The 20,055-nt window shown below is 47.1% G+C and overlaps 1 protein-coding gene across 1 annotated transcript in view; it reads left to right on the forward strand.

Moving 5' to 3' along the window:
* The window catches only part of sorcs3a (sortilin related VPS10 domain containing receptor 3a), a 448,560-nt gene that overhangs the window by 360,139 nt on the left and 68,366 nt on the right, over positions 1 to 20,055 (forward strand). The window contains exons 8-9 of the mRNA XM_061274950.1: positions 5,770 to 5,859; positions 14,385 to 14,564. Of these exons, the coding sequence (XP_061130934.1) occupies positions 5,770 to 5,859; positions 14,385 to 14,564 (270 nt within the window). The remainder of the gene's footprint in view (positions 1 to 5,769; positions 5,860 to 14,384; positions 14,565 to 20,055) is intronic.

Consider the following 20,055-nt stretch of genomic DNA (forward strand, 5'->3'; position numbering starts at 1 on the left):
GGTGTTAATTTAAAAACTAAATAGAGCTTACAGATTTTTGGGCTAAAACACAAGTATTTTAATATTTATCTATGCTCATACATTTTCACTGCCTGATTTGTTCAATTAATCATGATTGATGTGACAAATATATTTGAAATGGTAATGGTGGAACCTCAAAATAACAGATGCAAATTCTCGTCTCGTTTGCATCACGATTATCATGTATTATGACACTGGGTAAATAAGGGCTCGTACATTTCTATTCAACAGAAAATGTCAGTATAATCACAAAGGTGGTTTTGTTCAGTCTAACTCAAACTACATTATTGTACTCTGAGCGCTCGGGAATCAATCATACCAATTCCTTTTAAAGTTCATACTTTCTCTGGTTATCTTGCGATCGATCGCCTGCTCTTTCCCTTGATTGCATGTAGAACTCTTGCTGCAGTGTTCTTGAAATATGTTTCTGCTAGGTCCGAGAAGGTTGGAGCTCTATTTTGTAGTGTCTATGTCTATTTTAGTTCATTTTCTACAGCAGTCAAAGAATAACTTGTCAATAAAATATTACTGTTGGTTTAACTACTTAGACAAGTTTGGCTTCACATTTGCTTTGAAGGTTTTCCACCAAAACGATTTTGTTAACCAAATATTATAATATATAATATCATGGAAAGTGAGTAGGTATGTGAAGGTATAATTTGGCCTGTGCTGCAGTTGTGAAACTGTAATCTGACCAGGGACCAAAAGTGAATAAGTGTTGGAGCGATTTGGAAAAGGGAAACCAGACAAGTGATGAGCCAAATGAAAAGCTCTCAGGAAGAAAAGAAGAAGCATTTCAGAGACAATATTAGTAGTCCTACTTAAAATATGCATTTATTTGTACAATTGATTCGCTCGTATCAAGCCCACCTGGCATAATGTGTGGTGACAGGCTCACACACAGCGTAATAAAGCCTTCATAATTGCCAACAAAAGCATTAACTAGCTTTCCTTCATGTCTCCCATTACCCCAAGATAGGCTTTTGTCATTGAGCGTCTTGCTGTGTCTCCAATAGAGAATTACTGGGACAGATGGTTTAGAAGACTCTACATTTCCCAGACAGCACGCGAGGGTTAGTTGTGAAACTTAAATGTTTCCCTCAACAAATAATAATTGGACTATTGATTGTCCTAAGGCTTATTTACCGGTCCACTTTAGGATCCTCAAAGTGCATTGCAAGAACAGCATCCTTTCAATGCAACCCAGGGCATTGCTACTTATATAAAACAATATAAACAAGAAATTAGAACCAAATGCATTAAAAGGGAAGAACCACATTAATTTTATTTACAATATGTGTGCCCCCACTTGTCTGAACGTGGTATTCTGATTAATATTGTGTTAGTGAAATATGAGTTAAACAGCAAAATACATCCAGTTTTATATAGGATTTTTTTTTATCACGGCTCAGCTTCAGAAAACTGGTAAGCCATGTTTGGTTGTAGTGACTGGATACACATCACTCACAATCGTGGTCGCCTTGCGGGTGAGATGGGAGGTGTAAATGTCCTTCAAGGAGGGGAGTGAAGCACCAATAATCTTACCAGCCGTGTTCACTTTGCGCTGCAGGGCCTTCATGTTGTAGTCAGCGCAGCTACCACCCCAAACAGCAATACAGCTGGAGAGGACGCTCTCAATGGTGCCACGGTAAAATGTAGTCATGACGGCCGGAGGAGCGCTCGCTCGCCTGAGTTTCCGCAGGAAGTACAGGCGGCGCTGGGCCTTCTTCGCCAGTGATGCAGTGTTGGTGGACCAGGAGAGATCCTCACTGATGTGCACCCCCAGGAACCTGGCGCTGATCACTCTCTCCACCACAGCACCGTCGATGGTCAGCGCCTGGCTAATCCAGCAAACATTCAATATGTATCTGTCATGGAGAAGAGAGATGCATTGCTGATGCAGCTCTTTTCATGATTGATTTGTATTTTAATTCAACAAAGCCATAATGTAAATGATTTTAACAGCTAATCATTTTAAATGTGAATTTTTCATTATTTTAATCGGTTTGATCATTTGACATTGGACTTGCTGATACAAACTTGTGGGATGTTATTCTAATCATGAATTATTGCCTAATTCAGCGGCGTCATCCTTTTATTATCTCACTTGCACTCTAAACTCTCAAGGATTGAGTGGAGCAGGGCGACCAAATGCAGCTTGGACCAGGGTTTCTTGAAGGGAAGGGGGAAGATGAACAAAGGAACAGGCGGAAAGAGGCTCACGGACAGCGAGTGGGACTCAGAACTCCACTCTAACCAAGTGCAGACTAGGGAGAGGTTCTGACCGTGATCCTCCACACGACACCCGGGGGAAGTAGACAACAGGACAACAGGCGTGGACACAAACGGGAGGAAACAATAGACACCGACAGGGAGAAACACACGGCCAGAGTTTAAATACATAAGGTAACAAGAGGAAGCAGGTGACAGACATTACGGTGATGAAAGGGTTGTGGCTGAGGAAAGTTGCCGGCTGAGCGAGCGTCCTGTGACACGGACGTGACATACGTAAACGTACGTTAGTGATAGCTTGTTGATGACGTAGGAGAGCATGATGTTGGAACATATTTGTTTTGTAGCACTGCACCATATTGTAAATGATTAGTATTAGTATGTACAATAGCTTGTGCACAATATTCACAAGTCCTGCAATTGTTTTAGTCTACATTCATGGCTATACTCGAGGGACGTACTTAGTTGTGCTTAGTTATGTTACCTAAACTATTGGACTAAAATATAATCATCCATCCATCCATCCATTTTCTGAACCGCTTAGTCCCCACGGGGGTCGCGGGAGTGCTGGAGCCTATCCCCACTGACGTCGGGCAGTAGGCGGGGGACACCCTGAACCGGTTGCCAGCCAATCGCAGGGCACACAGAGACAAACAACCATTCACACCTAGGGACAATTTGGAGTCTTCAATCGGCCTACCAAGCATGTTTTTGGGATGTGGGAGGAAACCTGAGTGCCCGGAGAAAACCCACACGGGCCCAGGGAGAACATGCAAACTCCACACAGGGAGGGCCGGAGGTGGAATCGAACCCACACCCTCCTGACTGTGAGGCGGACGTGCTACCCAGTGCGCCACCGAGCCGCCTAGAATCATACATTAAGTGTCAAAACTTGTGTAAAGTAACAGATTGATTACAAAATTAATGGTGTAATGTGTTGGAAAGGAGGGTGTGTTGGAAAGGAGGGTGAGGTCACGGGTAGAGGTGGACGAGATGCAGTATGGCTTAATGCCTGGTAAAGGTGCAACAGACACAATTTTTGTCATCCGACAGATGCAAGAGAAACACCAGGAGAAGAGGAAGAGGTTGTACTTTGCTTTTGTTGACCTGGAAAAAGCGTTCGACAGGGTGCCAAGGGAGGTGGTAAGGTGGGCCCTAAGGAAGTCGGGCGTGGAAGAGGGACTGGTTAAGGCTGTGATGGCTCTCTACTGCAGAGCCTGCACAGCTGTTAGAACAGGAGTTGGCGACAGTAATGGGTTTTGAAGTAAGGGTAGAGAAGACCTAGCTAGAAAGCTAGCGGCCTGGAAGACATGCCTGGAAGTGAAAGGAATGAAGGTGAATGTGGCAAAATCAAAGGTCGTGGTCGGTGGTGCTGGCCTGGGAGTGATATCGCAGTCAGGAGCATGGCCATGTGGAGTTTGCGGGAAGGGAGTGCAAGCTAACTCTATCCGGTGCAAGGGTTGTCAGAGATGGGTACACCGAAGATGCAGCGGAGTAAAAGGCAGCCTACTAGCTGCAAGTGAGACCTTCCAATGCAAGCGGTGCAGGGGAGAAGTCGCCCAAGCAGACCCAGCTGAGCAAGAGGGGCTCGTGGTAGATGGGGAGATGTACGAGGTGGTGGACAGCTTCTGCTACCTTGGAGACATGCTTAACGGTGATGGGGGGGTGAACCTAGCAATGACCACAAGGGTGAAAAGCGGGTGGAAGAAATTCAGGGAACTCATGCCCTTCTCAACATCGAAGGCCCCATCCCTGAAGATGAGAGGCCAAGTGTACTCAGCCTGCGTCAGAAGTAGTATGACGTACGGAAGTGAGGCATGGGCCCTGAAAACATAACACGAAGACAAACTAAACAGAGCAGAAATGAGGATGATCAGATGGATGTGTGGTGTGTCAATGAGGGAGGAAAAGACCAGTGCAGAGCTGGGAAAGAAGATGGGAGTGGAGGCCATAGTGGATGTGCTGAGGAGAGGCAGACTGCGATGGTACAGACATGTAGTGAGGAAGGACGAGAACGACTGAGTGAAGAAAGTTATGTCCTGTAACGTAGAGGGAACAAGACCCAGTGGCCGACCTAAAAAGACCTGGCAGACGACCGTGGCAGCCGACATGAAGGCATTCGGCATCAACCACGAGATGGCCATGGACCGTTCCCGGTGGAAGAAAGCCATATCGAGAACCCAGCCCAACCCAGCAGTGCCTGGAAAGCGGACTTTAAATCGATGATGATAATGGTGTAATGTTAAATGACTTTAGTGTGCTACTGTATTAGTAGAGACGAAAATAATAATTGAAAAGTCTTACAATGACCAATGATAGGGGTACACTCTGTCACGATCCGGCTCCGCTCTCCCCCTGCTGTTTATGCCGGTAACATAATTTTATTCTGTCGTATTTATCCGCTACACCTCAAAAGCCAGTCCGTGAAAATATTGTCTAACAATAATCCGCTCCGTGAAGCTGAAAGGGTTCGGGACCGCTGCTGTACAGGATAAGCAGTGTTGACTATGGATGGATGGATGGATGGATGGATGGATGGATGGATGGATGGATGGATGGATGGATGGATGGATGGATGGATGGATGGATGGATGGATGGATGGATGGATGGATGGATGGATGGATGGATGGATGGATGGATGGATGGATGGATGGATGGATATTATGCTGGACTGTACTTTTTGAATCATAAATTATACAATGTCAGCTGAAGCTGTCTAAATGTGGTGTGTGAATAATGTAAGCATAAACTCTTATGGCGGTTCATTCATTCAGCATTCATTAAATGTTGTAAATGTTCGCCAAATGGTCACCAGACATTAGCCAACGGTTTTAGTGTTTTATCCTGTCTCAAAAAAATTGAAACATGTTCACAATTTCCTTGTGACAAGAAAAGTACAGATACATGTCTGGGAACTTTTTGGCAAACTTTGGCGACCTTGGACAAACCCTGACCTTTGCTACCTTTGGAAACACTCACAATTTTTCACAGCTAAATCAGGATATTGTTCTATATTTTTTATTTAAAAAAAAATATCGATCGTAGAGCACTATATCGCGATATATCGTGAATGAATCGCAGCAGGCTTTAAGATATCGGCAAATATCGTATCGTAGTTCTTTGTATCGATATTATATCGTATCGTGACAAAACCCGCGATTTACACCCCTAATATTAGGCAATGAGGCAATATATATATATATATATATATAAATATATATATAAATTAACTCAAAAAATATTTTGTCATACCTCATTTAAAAGCCAGCTATGACACTAGTCAAAGTTGAGAAAAAAGAATGCAAGCAGCAGCAGATCTGGTTAATGACAAGCCTCTCAAGTGCATTTTATTAAACCTAAAAATGTGTAAGATCATTTTGCCGGACCCTGTATGTATGTATATATAGTTGTACGTTTACTGTTCCGCTTCCTGCTTCTTCTCTGCTTGTAGCTTGGGTGCAAAAATTATGCCTCATGATGCCTTGTTTAATTCGTGTGTGTAATTGATTTTATAGGTGCCTACGCCAGGAAGAGCTACTTATTTTGTTTCCTACAATAGAGACCTGTTTATCCAAATAAAACTTCCAAAATATTCCTTACCAAAGGTAGGTTGGAACATATTTTGTTTTTCCAGTTTTGAGCAATCACGGATACACGGGGTTACTTGAAAAATGTATGAGAACTCAATGGAATTTTCTTGATTTTTGCATGAATTAGTCATAAAAAGCGAGACAAACAGCCTGTTTAAACTAATATCAGTATGTGAGAAACAAGTGGCGGCACGGTGGTGCACTCCGGTTTCATCCCACATGACTGCTGGGATAGGGTCCAGCGTGCCCGCGACCCCCGTGGGGACAAGTGGTATAGAAATTGGATGGATGGATGGATGGATGGACGGACGGACGGACGGACGGATGGATGGATGGATGGATGGATGGATGGATGGATGGATGGATGGATGGATGGATGGATGGATGGATGGATGGACGGATGGTTGGACGGACAGATGGATGGAATGGGTGAATGGGTGGATGGATAGATGGATGGATGGATGGATGGATGGATGGATGGATGGATGGATGGATGGATGGATGGATGGATGGATGAGAAACAAGTGTGCTTCAGATATATCACCATTAGATGGTGGCAGATAAACCGCAGTTTCAAAGACATTGTAAAAAATGAATGTAAACTTACAATGCAAATTCTGTACCTCCTATTTTTAGATGAATACAATACAAATACATTAAATGTCCAAACTTTTTTTATGTATTCTCTCATTTTGAACTTTGTACCTCTGAGGCATTCAAGAAAGCTGGGACGGGGTAACAGAAGACTGAAAAAGTTGAGAAATGTTAAAAAAAAATCACCTGTTTGGAACATCATCAGCATCAAAAACACTGTATTACTGCATGAAGGATAAAGAACGGATCAATACTCTGACGCGGATCAATGAATACTTCCTCGTCCGAATCCCTGACGTCAAGAGCCGAAACTGGAGGCACCGGCAGTGCCGCCGATGTATCTGGAACAGAGGACGAGGCAGAAGACAAGGCGCGAGATGCACAACCAGGTGCTGCGGCCCTACCGGACCCCCTCAGACGCCCTCGCCCGCGAGTGTAATAGTCCGGATGCTGGCTGTGGAACTCTTTGATGAGGGCCTGGTCAAGGATCCAGCGGGCCGGGACCCAGGAGCGGTGGGAGTCATTGTAGCCCTCCCAGTCGACCAGGCATTGGTGCAGATGGGACAGGAGCAGGGAGCGGACCGTGCATACGGGGTCCCCATTAACGAGCCTGAGAGGTGGAGGAGCGGGCGCAGGAACCAGCGGGCTATCGTGGACGGGTCTCACCCGTGGAATGTGGGGTGGACTCTCATGGAGCTCGGCTGGCGGAGGGGCTGATCCCCTAGCGGACGGGGAACGGTCCCATGAAGCAATTTGAGGGACTCCATCCGGAATGGAATGTACCGAGCAGAGTGCCACGCACGCTGACCCACCCAGTATGTTTGGGCCCGCGTCCGGTGCTTATTGGCCTGGCAAGCGTAGCTGGCGACGGTCCGAAGAAGTTTGGCCAAGCCCAAGCCTGATGGCAGCGATGAACGCACACCAGGACCGATGAGCAGGCGGTGGTCTGCTCCTGATGGTCGAACAGTGGCTGCTGGTAGCCGAACACACACTGGAACGAGGACAGGCCTGTGGCAGAGATCGGGAGCGTGTTGTGAACCACGGCAGTTACTGGGCTCACCTGCACCGATTGCTGGATGATATGCAGCAGACGGCCTTATCCAGCTCTTGGTTGAGGCGCTCTGCCTGTCTGTTAGACTGGGATGGAACCCAGAGGTGAGGCAGGCCGTGGCCCCAAGAAGTCAAAGTCAAAGTCAGCTTTATTGTCAATCCCTTCATATGTCAAGACACACAAAGAAACCAAAATTCCGTTTCCTCTATCCCACGTCGACAAGACACAGTACACGATAGACATACAAGTAGACGACACAAAATAAAAACAAGAAGGCACAAACAATAAATCATAAATAACAAAGAAATAACATGAGTGATGAATAAATAATAAACAAATAACCCAATAAATAAGAGGAGCAAAACTGAGCCAGTGTGCATACAGCAGACGGTAAGCATAGCGCAAAGAACAGGACGCTACGCAGAAAGGGGTGGCGAGTTCAGCATCCTAACAGCCTGGAGTATGAAGCTGTTGGAGAGTCTGGTGGTGCGGGAGCGCAGGCTCCTGTACCTCTTCCCAGAGGGCAGAAGATCAAACAAAGAGTGACCGGGGTGACTCACATCACTCACAATCGTGGTCGCCTTGCGGGTGAGATGGGAAGTGTAAATGTCCTTCAAGAAGGGGAGCGAAGCACCAATAATCTTACCAGCCGTGTCCACTATGCGCTGCAGGGCCTTCAAGTTGTAGGCAGTGTAGCCGCCACCCCAAACAGCAATACAGCTGGAGAGGACGGACAATGGTGCCGCGGTAAAATGTAGTCATGACGGCCGGAGGAGCGCTCGCTCGCCTGAGTTTCCGCAGGAAGTACAGGCGGCGCTGGGCTTTCTTTGCCAGTGACGCAGTGTTGGTGGAAAAGGAGAGATCCTCACTGATGTGCACCCCCAGGAACCTGGCGCTGCTCACTCTCTCCACCACAGCACCGTCGATGGTCAGCGGCAGGTGTTGGGTGTGACCGTTCCGGAAGTAAACAACAATCTCCTTGGTGTTGTCGACGTTCAGCAGGAGGTTGTTGTCCCTGTCAGAAGGTCAACCTCCAGCCTGTACTGAGTCTCGTCTCCCTTGGTGATGAGACCCACCAGAGTCGTGTCGTCAGCAAACTTCACTATGCGGTTGTCGCTGTAGGTTGCAGTGCAGTCATGCATCAGGAGGGTGAAGAGCAGCGGACTGAGCACGCAGCCTTGGGGGGCCCCTGTGCTCAGCGTGATGCTGGCGGAGATTTTGTCGCCAACACGTACCACCTGTGGCCTCTGACAGAGGAAGTCCAGTAGCCAGTTTCAGAGGTAGGCACTGACGCCCAGCTTGTCAAGTTTGCTGATGAGGCGTTGTGGCACAATGGTGTTGAAGGCAGAACTGAAGTCCACAAACAGCAATCTCACATACGAGTCCCTTCTCTCCAGGTGGGTGAGGGCAGAGTGGAGGGCAGAGCAGATGGCATCCTCAGAGGACCGTTTGGCTCGGTACGCAAACTGGAAGGGGTCAATGGTGGGGGGGAGAACGGATCGGATGTGCTCCATGACAAGCTGCTCAAAGCACTTAATGATGATGCGCGTAAGTGCCACAGGGCGGTAGTCATTGAAGCAGGACGGAGCAGGTTTCTTCGGCACAGGTACGATGGTGGCAGCTTTGAAACACGACGGGACGATGGCCTGCTGCAGGGAAGTGTTAAAGATGTCCATGAAGACACCCGTCAGCTCACCAGCGCAGTCCTTCAGCGCTCGACCCGGGATGTTGTCAGTACCCGCCGCCTTACGGATGTTGATAGCAGCAAGCGCCCTCCTTACACTGACGGCGGAGAGGTACAGGGGCAGCTCGTGTGAAGGGGGAGTGGCCTTCAGCGGGCAAGTGCTGTTCTGAGCGTCGAAGCGAGCAAAGAAGCTGTTAAGGCAGGGGTGGGCAAACTTTCTGACTCGCGGGCCGAACTGGGTTCTAAATTTGGACCGGAGGGCCGAACCAGGAGCAGATGGACGTAGTGTTTGTCTGAAGTAATATAAGCAACCTGTAAAGGTCATTGCATAAAAGATTTTGGCCTTTAGTAGGTAGTAGAGCAAGTTTTTTGAAAACAAATGCATTTTTTAACAGCATTAAAAAAAAAAAAAAAGAACTAAAAAACTGCTACCAGTGATTCTCATAAAATACGACACTGTTATTATGAATAACAGTCTCCATCACTTCAGTGCCTGCAGGTCAGATTAATGAAAGATGTTTATTTTATGAGATTACATCAAACGGCAAACATTCTGACCAAATATATCATCTTGAAGATTCGGTGAAAGCATACATCCAAATAAAGTCATCAAAACGGCAACACGGTGAGGGGTATCTGAAAATCAGAGCAGAGTTTTAACTCACAAACACCTGGTAACAGAGGTTAGGAAACGGGAAACACTTAAGAACTTTACAGGTTAAGATTAGTCGCAAACAGGGGGTGCATCAATGTCCTTGAGCATCCTGCATTGTTTGAAAATGAGAATGGTCGCTAGTTCCAATCCCTGCTATGTGTACAAATCATATTCAAAATGCCTTTTTTTACAACAAACTTGAGAGCCTCTCCTTCATTTACAGTGGGAACAGTGTTAATGGTCTCCCTTTTTTGCTAGTGCGTCATAGTCTGGAGTAAGATTTGTTGTGGCGATTCTTAGGAGAGATCCGAGGTGTTGGTCCGTTTACCTCGATCTGTGACGGGTTGATGTTGACGCTCATGTGGCTGAACGTCACGTCGCTCTAAATTCGGGACTGATACAAATAGAGCGCGAGTGCGCCATGTCCGTACGTACACGCACTTGTGAGTGTGCACCGAGCTTTCTGACACGGCTTCCGGTAGTAAATGCGCAGGCGAGCGCTTCCCCATCTACTGGGAAAACGCAGTCATTGCAGGCAAAATGACTATAAAAAAATGTTTAATACAATTTATTCGGGGTTGGCGGGCCTGATTAAACGGTCCCGTGGGCCGGATGTGGCCCGCGGGCCGTAGTTTGCCCATCCCTGGGTTAAGGTCATTGAGCAGACGGACATCGCCTTCACAGCTCTGCGGCGCGGGCTTGTAATCCGTGATGGTCTGAATGCCCTGCCAAAGGCTCCGTGCGTCCCTGCTGTCCTTGAAGTGGGCGGTAATTTTGCACGAGAACGCCCTCTTTGCTTCTTTGATGCCCTCGCAGTCCTCAAGCCAGCCTCATCCCCCGCTCTAAAGGCTTTGTCCCTTGCCCTCAGCAGCCTGAAGACAGCGTCAGAACCCTGCCGAGGAGGTCGAGGCAAACTGCGGGCCATGGTACCGAAATACCAACAGCATCTGAGCCATCTGTCTTGCCGTGGGCAGCTTGGACAACAGGATGAGGCAAGACATCTTGCTAAATCGATTGACAATGGTTAGGGTCACCGTGTACCCCTCGGATGGAGGGAGGCCATTGACGAAGTCGATCGCCAGGTGGGACCAAGGACGATGAGGAACGGCTAGCAGTTGGAGCAGGCCGGCCAGGGGCCGGTTGGATGCCTTGCACTGGTTGCAAACGGGGAATCTGAGTGAGGTTCTTGACTTCTGCCGGGCGTCCCTCTCGTCGCTCCTACGTGTGGACTAGCCTGTCCTCGTGCCACAGTGTGCGCTGGTTGTAGAGGTGGTCAGTATGTTCTATCAGAAACAGACAGGAAGAGCAAGTGCTAAAACATTACTTTATTGATCTCTCTGGGAGGAGGGAAGTGGAGCTCAAACACGACGTGGTCGTGGACGGGCGATGGGTCAGGGATGGCGGCGTTCGGTCATGGTCGGAGTTGGGCAATTAGTCGGGGTTGACGGCGACCGGACAGAGGTAAGGCACAGGGCACAGGTACAAAATGGGTGGCATATGGGAACATATTGATAAGGATTGGTCAGCGTGTGAGGTTTAAGTAGGAGAGTGAATGAGTCGGGAGCAGGTGCAGATAATAGAGTTGATTAGAGGGGCGTGGCTGTGACGGAAAATTACCGGCTGGGTGGCAGGTGGCACGTGAAAAGAAAACAGGGTTGTATCGTGAATTTAAAAAACAATTATTAAAGGCGTATTCGGTTTTCTGCATGCATTAACATGGAGCTTGAAAACACAAATACTGTAAATATTTGGGTTTCAAAAGGTTAGGTGACTATATGTTAGTTGTTCATCTTGTTTTCAATTGGCAATTATTTTACTGGTTCTTTTATCACAAACAAATTACAGTGGAGCCTCGGTTTTCGAACACAATCCGTTCCAGAAGGCTGTTCGAGAAGTGAATCGTTCGAATTCCGAATCATATTTTCCCATTACAAATAATGGACAAAATAAATCCGTTCCACGCAAAAAAAACCCCGCCTTTTTTAAGCATTTTTTCATTTGCGCATTTTTGTCCAATCGCGCAACTGCAGCGCACCGCCGAACGCGCAACCGTAGCGCGTCGCCGACCGCGCAACTGCACCGCGCTGGTCCCATTATTGTGACAGAGCCATTGCTGAAATTTAGAAAATATTATTAAAGTCCTGCTGTACTTTCCAAAATTTAAGTGGACATCAGTGCGCAGAGAGCTTAATTTTGTCCGATCGTGCAACTGCAGCGCACCGCCGAACGCGCAACCGTTGCGCGCCGCCGACCGCGCAACTGCACCGCGGTGGTCGCATTATTATGACAGAGCGGTCGCTAAAATTTAGAAAATATTTTTAAAGTCCTAATGTACTTTCCAAATTTTAAGTGGACCTCAGTGCGCAGGGAACTTAATTTGGTACGATCGCGCAACCGCAGCGCGCCGGGCGCTCAGTGTCGCATTGCTTTAGGAGTGTCTTTGTGTTTTAGGATGGCTTTACTGCTCCCACTTGCTTCCTTTTGAGGCATGATTAGAGTTGATGCAATCCTCAGAATAACGAGAACATAACGGACGGAGTCAGTTGGCATGCGGGTCCTCTCGGCTCATCTCGCGAGGTTCGACAACCGAATTTCGTCCGACATCCGAAGCAAAAAAATCTCGAATTCTTTGTTCGAATACCGATTTGTTCGAAAACCGAGGCTCCACTGTATTTAGGTTTCATTACCTGACATGTTTCAGCTATCACTTCCGCCTTCATCAGAGTGTCACTGGTGTGGTGATAACCACTGGTGTGGTGACAACAGTGATATCCGAAACATGTCAGGTAATGAGACCTAAATGATTTGTTTGTGATAAAAGAACCAGTAAAATAGGTGACTATATGTAAATTTACTCATTGCCTCCGACGTTTCTTTCAAACTACAGTACATTAATGCCTCGTTTATCGCGGATAATTCGTTCCAAAACCACCCCGCGATAAGTGAAATCCGCGAAGTAGGGTCACCCTCTCATCTGTAATTTTTTTTGTGTCAATGTATATGATGTATGTATATGTTTACGAAATATGAAACCATTTAAGTGCATATGTTATTATTAGAACATTAAATAATAGTTCCAAATATTTAAATAATACATTAATAGTATAAATAACATACAGAAAATATTGTATAAATATTGAAAGTATAAATATTATACGTGTGTGTGTCGGTGTGTGTGTAACATATGTAGATGTGAATCTGAATAACGAAAAACATTGCAATAAAATAATGCAAACTGCTACCGCTATTGTTGGGGAGCCTGAGGACTGTATAACGGCTTGACTCGAATGGTTATGCTCTTTTTGCCCCCGCGTGTCGGTCAGAACACAGGAGGGAAGACGTGGTTCAGTTTTGATTGCTTTACTAAATTATTGGCAAAAAAGTAACAGGCACTGTGGCTCATAGTGGCATACAGGCAAACTGGCAAAACGGTATAGGCAAACGTTTGGTCGTAAGGATGTGAGAGCAGGTGTGTGTAGTGTACATGGGTGAGTCTTTGGGTGTGTGAATGTGATTCTTGTGTGTGTGATAATTGTATGAAGAGTGTGTGTCTGTGTGTGTGTGTTTGCGTGTGTGTGTAGTGTGTGTGTGCGTGTGTGGTTCAGCAACAGACAGAAATACAGCACGTCAGTCAACGCTCAACTTCTGACGTCACACAACACTAGTAGACGACACACATTACATAACTAACTGCGCGTAACGGTTCCGCTACACTAAATAACCATAAATGAAATACTCTCTGCAACACAACAAACATAGTAAGTGATCGAGGCAATAAAATACATTTGCTGGCGACCGTTAGTCGCCGTGCCGCTACGTAACGGCTGTAGTCACGCGTGTATTCTTACGATGCGAGGCAAACTTAAAGGAGCGCGCCGGAGCTGTCAATCAAACGGCCCACACACGAAGCAAACCGCGATCGGACAAACGGCACAACAGTGGACAGTAGTAACAATAAAATGTATATACTCACTTTGTGTCAAAGACGCACGCGGTCACAGCAACATACTCGGGCGATACCAGCAACCTTTAACTTACTGCTGCGCACAAGTGAAAGACTATGATGCCTAGACCCCGAATGTAAAGACGACCCCCACTTTTTCAGTCTTATTTTAATGCAAAAAACATCGTCTTATATTCAGGCCAATACGGTACTATGTTTTCAGAAGTCTTTTATTATAACAACTTCTTTTATGACAAAGTACAACACTGCAATTATGTTTTTAGAACTCTTTTTATAAGAACCTTTTTTTTTTTATTGGCTGGAAAAAAGCCTCGATGCAGTGAAGCCGCGATAAACGAACCGCGAAGTAGCGAGGGATCACTGTATTGCGTATTTAGACTGGTGTTCTTTGAAAGTTAGATTTATTATGGTATCACAAGCTGCTGTACAGCTAAAGGTACAGTACACTGTGCAATTTGTCATTAACCATCTAGTATATTCACAGTATGTCATTGATCTTATGACCACTCCCACAGGGTCACCATTCTCTAATCTCACTCGTCTCCCTGTCTGGTCATAAATCCTTTTAATTTCTCTCGCTGCTCCTTGTCAGGATTTACACATTGTCAGCACAGATGAAAAGCAGGTATTTGCAGCAGTGCAAGAGTGGAACCAGAATGACACCTATAACCTCTACCTGTCTGACACGAGAGGCATCTACTTCACCTTGGCCATGGAAAATGTCAAGACAACTAAAGGCATAGGAGGAAACCAGATGCTGGATTTGTATGAGGTAGGCTCCTATTGAAATTGGTCATTAATGTAAGAAAACGCGTCATCGGTTGAACGGAAAGTCACATGCTCGATTATTTTCATACTGCAATCTGGGCTCTACCCTAAACCATTTGCACATGAATTTGAATTAAGGGAAGAGTACACACCTGCAATGTAACCATTTACTTTTGCGGTTGCTCAACTACCTAAAATCCTTCCATCTGTGGTCCCTTCTCAAGGTTTCTTATTTTCCCCCAGTAGGGGTTTTTAAGTTTTTCCTTGCCCTTTTGGGAGCTTAAGATCAGGGGATGCTTTTAGAATAATTGTCAATTTCTGTCTATGTGAAGCCCTTTGAGACTGCTTGTGATTTAGGGCTATACAAATAAACTTGACTTGACTTGACTTGACCTCCGGACTGAAACACCCATCCATCCACCCATCTATCCATCCATCCACCCATCCATCCATCCATCCATCCATCCATCCATCCATCCATCCATCCATCCATCCATCCATCCATCCATCCACATCCACCCATCCATCAGGGTCAGCTCGTGGCAGAGCAGCTTTAGCAGGGAACCCCAGACTTACCTTTCCCAAACCCTTTTGTCCAGTTCCCTCAAGAGAATTTTAAGAGGTTTCCAGGCTAGCTGGAAAACAAAGTCTCAGCAGCATGCCCTGGGTCACCCTTAGCCCTTCTCTCAGTGGGATGTGCCCAGAACACCTCACCTGGGAAGTCTCCAGGAGGCATCCTAACGAGATTCCCAAGTCCACCTCATCTCAATGTGGAGGAGCAGTAGCTAGAATTTGAGTCCCTCACGGATGACACTTCTCACCCTATCTTTAAGGGAGAGCCTGGACACCCTTCAGATGCATGTAATCTTGTAATCTCCATCCTCCCCTAGATACGTGAACTCCACCCACTTGGGGCAGAATCTGATCCTGGAAAGAGCAGTCGACCATTTTCGGACTGAAGACCTTGGTGTCAAATTTGCAGGTGGTGATTTTCATCCCAGCCGCTTCATATTTAACAACCACCCAGCACGCCAACCCAGAGGCACTGTCCCCAATGTCCAATGTTGCAGAGGCATGTTAATAGGCAGAGCCCCACAAAAGCCAGGCTAAGAAAATCAGAGGCTTGATGGGGTCACTGGTTAGCACCTCTGCCTCACAATTAGGAGGGTGTGGGTTCAATTCCACCTCCGGCCATCCCTGTGTGGAGTTTGCATTTTATCCCCGGGGACTCCGGTTTCCTCCCACATCCCAAAAACATGCTCGCCGATTGAGCACTCAAAATTGCCCCAAGGTGTGAGTGGGTACAGTTGTTTGTCTCTGTGTGCCCTGCGATTGGCTGGCAACCAATTCAGGGTGTTGCCCGCCTACTGCCCGATGACTGCTCCAGCACGCCCGTGACCCCCGTGGAGACAAGCGGTATAAAAAATATATGGATGGTTCCAAGATCCCTGATAGGTGAAAATCCGCAATGGAATCATTATTTTTATGATATCCGCACTTTCATAATTGTATATTTAATCACTTTATTGCGTTCTTAAACCATTTTTAAACGTTTCAAAGTTAAACTGACTTTTAGAAACAGTTTGTAGGTCTTCACTAAGACTCGCACGCACGCACATACACACACACACACCATCATCATCATTGGCGGTCACTCGTAGTCGAGTATGACTGTTCTCCGTCTTGGACCTTGTGGGTCTTCAGATGACCGTGGAGGCCGATCCTGGACCCTATTGTTCTTGTGCAGTGTGGGCAGGTGAAAGTAGCGGTGGTGTAGGTTTGGATTGGGCCTGTTTGGTGGATGCTTTCTCCTTTCTGAGTCTGCGCTTGTCTTGTGCAGTATGGTGGAGGTCGTCGTTATAAAGTGCAGCACCCTCACAGACAACGTTTCTCCATGCCAACCTATTTTTTGCCATATCTGCCCAAGTTTTAAGGTGTATGTGCAACCTTTGGATGTTTGTTTTGATGTTATCCTTATACTTCATCTTCTGGCTTCCTGGGGCACGTTTTCCTTCAACAAGCTGGGAGTGGAGAACTTGTTTTGGAAGGCGGAGATCAGGCATGCGGACAAGATGACCAGTCCATTTGAGCTGGTGTTGAGTGATGGTGGTGGTGATGGTGGGTATGTCAGCCTCCTTCAGAACGCTGGTGTTAGTGCGTCAATCCTCCCAACAGATCCTGAGGATTTTCCGTAGGCATCTCTGATGGTATATCGCCAGTGCTCTTAAGTGCCTGCTGTATGCGGTCCCGAGTGGGCAGCATAACAGCTTTGAAGACCAGGATTTTGGGCCTCGCCGGAAGGTCGTGGTTCTCAAAGACTCTCTTCCCTAGCCTTGAAAAAGCCCCACTGGCACTGCTGATATGGGAAGTGGTCCACATTTTTCAGTCTGGTGATGCCGATGGAGATGTTTGGGGATGGCACAGGAATACTGTTTGGTGATGACTGATGGAGAATTTGGGTCTTTTATATATTGATGGCTAGACCTAGCTGTTTGTATGCTCTCGTGAAGGCAACAAATGTGCACTGTAGGTCCTCTTCTGAGAGGGCTTCAAGAGCGTTGTCGTCCGCATACTGCAGCTCCATGATGGATATGGTGGTGGTTCGACCTTTGGCCCTGAATCGGTTGATGTTAAAAAGTTCCCCGTCAGTTCTGTACATAATTTGGACTCCATTGGGAAGATGTTTGCCCGTGAGATGGAGGATAGCAGAAATTAAGATGGAGAACAGTGTTGGCGCAATGACACATCCCTGTTTCACTCCTGTGTCAACCCCAAAGGGTTCTGTTTCATCTCCACTGCCACTGAGGACTGTAGCTGACATGTTGTCATGAAGCAGTCTCTGGGCAGCCAATCTTTGCCAGAACCAGCCAGAGTGCTTGACAATTCACAGTCGAAGGCTTTGGTGAGGTCTATGAAGGCCATGTATAGTGGTAAATTCTGTACCCTGCATTTTTCTTGAAGTTGACGAGCAATGAAAATCATGTCTGTGGTGCTTCTGTTTGGGCAAAAACCACTTAGAGACTCAGGAAGGATGTTTTCTGCCAGGGGTGTGAGTCTGTTGGCCAAAACCCGAGCTAGGGCTTTGCCTGTGGTGGACAGACTAGAAATGCCTCCGTAGTTCCCGCAGTCTGCCTTGTCTCCCTTCTTAAAGATGGGGACAACTAGGGCATCCCTAAATTGTGCAGGGATTTTCTCTTGTTCCCATATTTTGAGAAGCAGGGCATGGATGTGTCTGAGGAGATCAGGTCCGCCTTCCTTCAGGACTTCTGCTGGGATGCCATCAGGCCACCTTGTTGTTCTTCATCTTCCTAAATGCATCCTGCACCTCTTCCAGGCTGGGTGGTTCTCCCCTCTTCTCAATTATGGGCTGTTGAGGGAGTTTTTCAAGAGCCTCTATCTCCGGAGTGGTGTCCCTGTTCAGAAGATCCTCGAAATGTTCTTTCCATCTATTTGTTATTGCTCCCTTTTCTTTCGGCAACGTGAGCCCATCCTTGAAGCAAAGGGGGTTTAGGAAACGGTAGCTGGGGCTGTATACCGCTCTTGTGGCTTCGAAGAATCCTCTGGTGTCTCCAGAGCCAGCTGGCTGCTGAATCTCTAGAGCCTTCCTCGTCCACCAAAGGTTCTTCAGCTTCCTAACCGTTGATTGGACAGCCGCCTATGCCTTGGCATGGGCTGCTCTTTGAATCTTGCAATTGATCTCATTTTGCCAGGTGATAAAAGTTTGCCGCTTGATGTCTATGAGCTGTTGGATTTCAATGTCATTTTCATCGTACCAGTCCTGATGTTTACGCTTTTTCTGACCAAGGATTCTTTTGCTGGAGTGCATGATGGTAGAGGAAAGCCTCTCCCAGTGTTCTTCAGCATCATTTCGATACTGCTTGGGCAGGTCCGCACTGAGAGTCGCCTGGAGCTGTTGTTGGTAGGTGGTATCACCCAGCCTCTCGATGTTAAGCTTTGGCCGGCTCTGTCTTTTCTGCATACTTCTTTTCCGCATTAAGCGGATAGACATGATGGAGGGAATGAGGCGGTGGTCAGTCCAACAATCATCTGCACTGGTCATTGCTCTGGTGTTAAGCACGTCACAACGGTCGTTGGTGCGGACAATGACATAGTCAATAAGGTGCCAGAGTTTATTGCAAGGATGCATCCATGATGTTTTGAATGTATTCTTTTGGCGGAAAGTGTGTTGGTGATGACCAGGCTGTGTTCTGAGCACTTTGTCAGCAGTAGTGTGCCATTTGAGTTGATGTTTCCAACCCCTTCTCTTCCCAGCGTGCCTCTCCATAGATTATGGTTTTGTCCCACTCAGGCATTGAAGTCTCCAAGTAGGATTATCTTGTCCTACTTGGGGACTTTGGATAGGATGGTGTCAAGGTCAGCATAGAAGGTCTCCTTTATTTCATCCTGTGCATCAAGCGTTTGAGCATACGCACTAATAACAGTGGCCATTTGACTGCATGCAAGCATCAGGTGCATGGTCATGAGGCGTTAATTGATTCCCACAGGGAGTTCATAGAGGTTGATGCCATGGATACGTGGCTCATTTGCAAGCTTTCGCTTCCAAAAGAAAGTGTATCCGCCTTTTCCCTCCTTCAGCTGCCCGTCATCAGCCAGTCGGGTTTCAGAGAGTGCTGCAATGTCAATCTGGAACCTCCTTAGCTCTCTTGAGATAATGGCGGTTCGCCATTCAGGTCGATCACTGGCTTTGTTGTCATTGAGAGTCCTCACATTCCAGGTACCAAAGTAGAATCGTAATTTATGTTTCTCATGTGGTGATCCCTCTGGATGCGGCAGTCCAGACAGGAGTTTCGAGGCAGGCTATTTTGAGGGTACTTTTTCTAACCCCCTTCCCTACTGGGGTGAGCAGATTGGATCCCAAACAGGGCTGCTGAGTCATGGGTGCAGCTGCCTCAGTCCAAGAGCTTAGCGACTGAATCTATCACCCACCACCTGTGTGCCAGGTTGTGGCTAGGAGCTCCCAGATTACACTGTCCTGCTCCCGTCACCACTTCCTGGTTGCCACAGGACTTTTTCTATCCGAGATGTAAGGTAGGATGGGTTCCCTTTCGGGAGGACGCCTGCGCGTGATGTCTTTTAATGTGGGGAGACTGATGCACCTGCAGCCACCACACCGCCCTTTGGCAGAGGGGGGGCCTGGTTCCAATGGCATGGAGAACCACAACAACTGGAGGCCATCCTCTATTGCAGCCTTCATCCACCTTCAGTGGCGTTGAGACATTGTCATCATCCGCCACATCCACCGTTTAGGTATTTTTGGGTCGCGCTTTGTCTGGAACCTCCCCTTCGAACTTACTGCCATGGGTGACACTACCAGGAGCCTAAGATCGGGTTCATTGGAACACACAAGGTTCTCCACCACGTCAAGATGGCGATCCAGGAGAACACACACAAGGATACGCACACACACACACAACGCACGCACACACACACACACACACACACACACACACGCACACACACACACACACAGTGTC

Source organism: Syngnathus typhle, linkage group LG3, assembly GCF_033458585.1.
Source record: "Syngnathus typhle isolate RoL2023-S1 ecotype Sweden linkage group LG3, RoL_Styp_1.0, whole genome shotgun sequence".
In the NCBI taxonomy this organism is placed as follows: Eukaryota; Metazoa; Chordata; class Actinopteri; order Syngnathiformes; family Syngnathidae; genus Syngnathus; species Syngnathus typhle.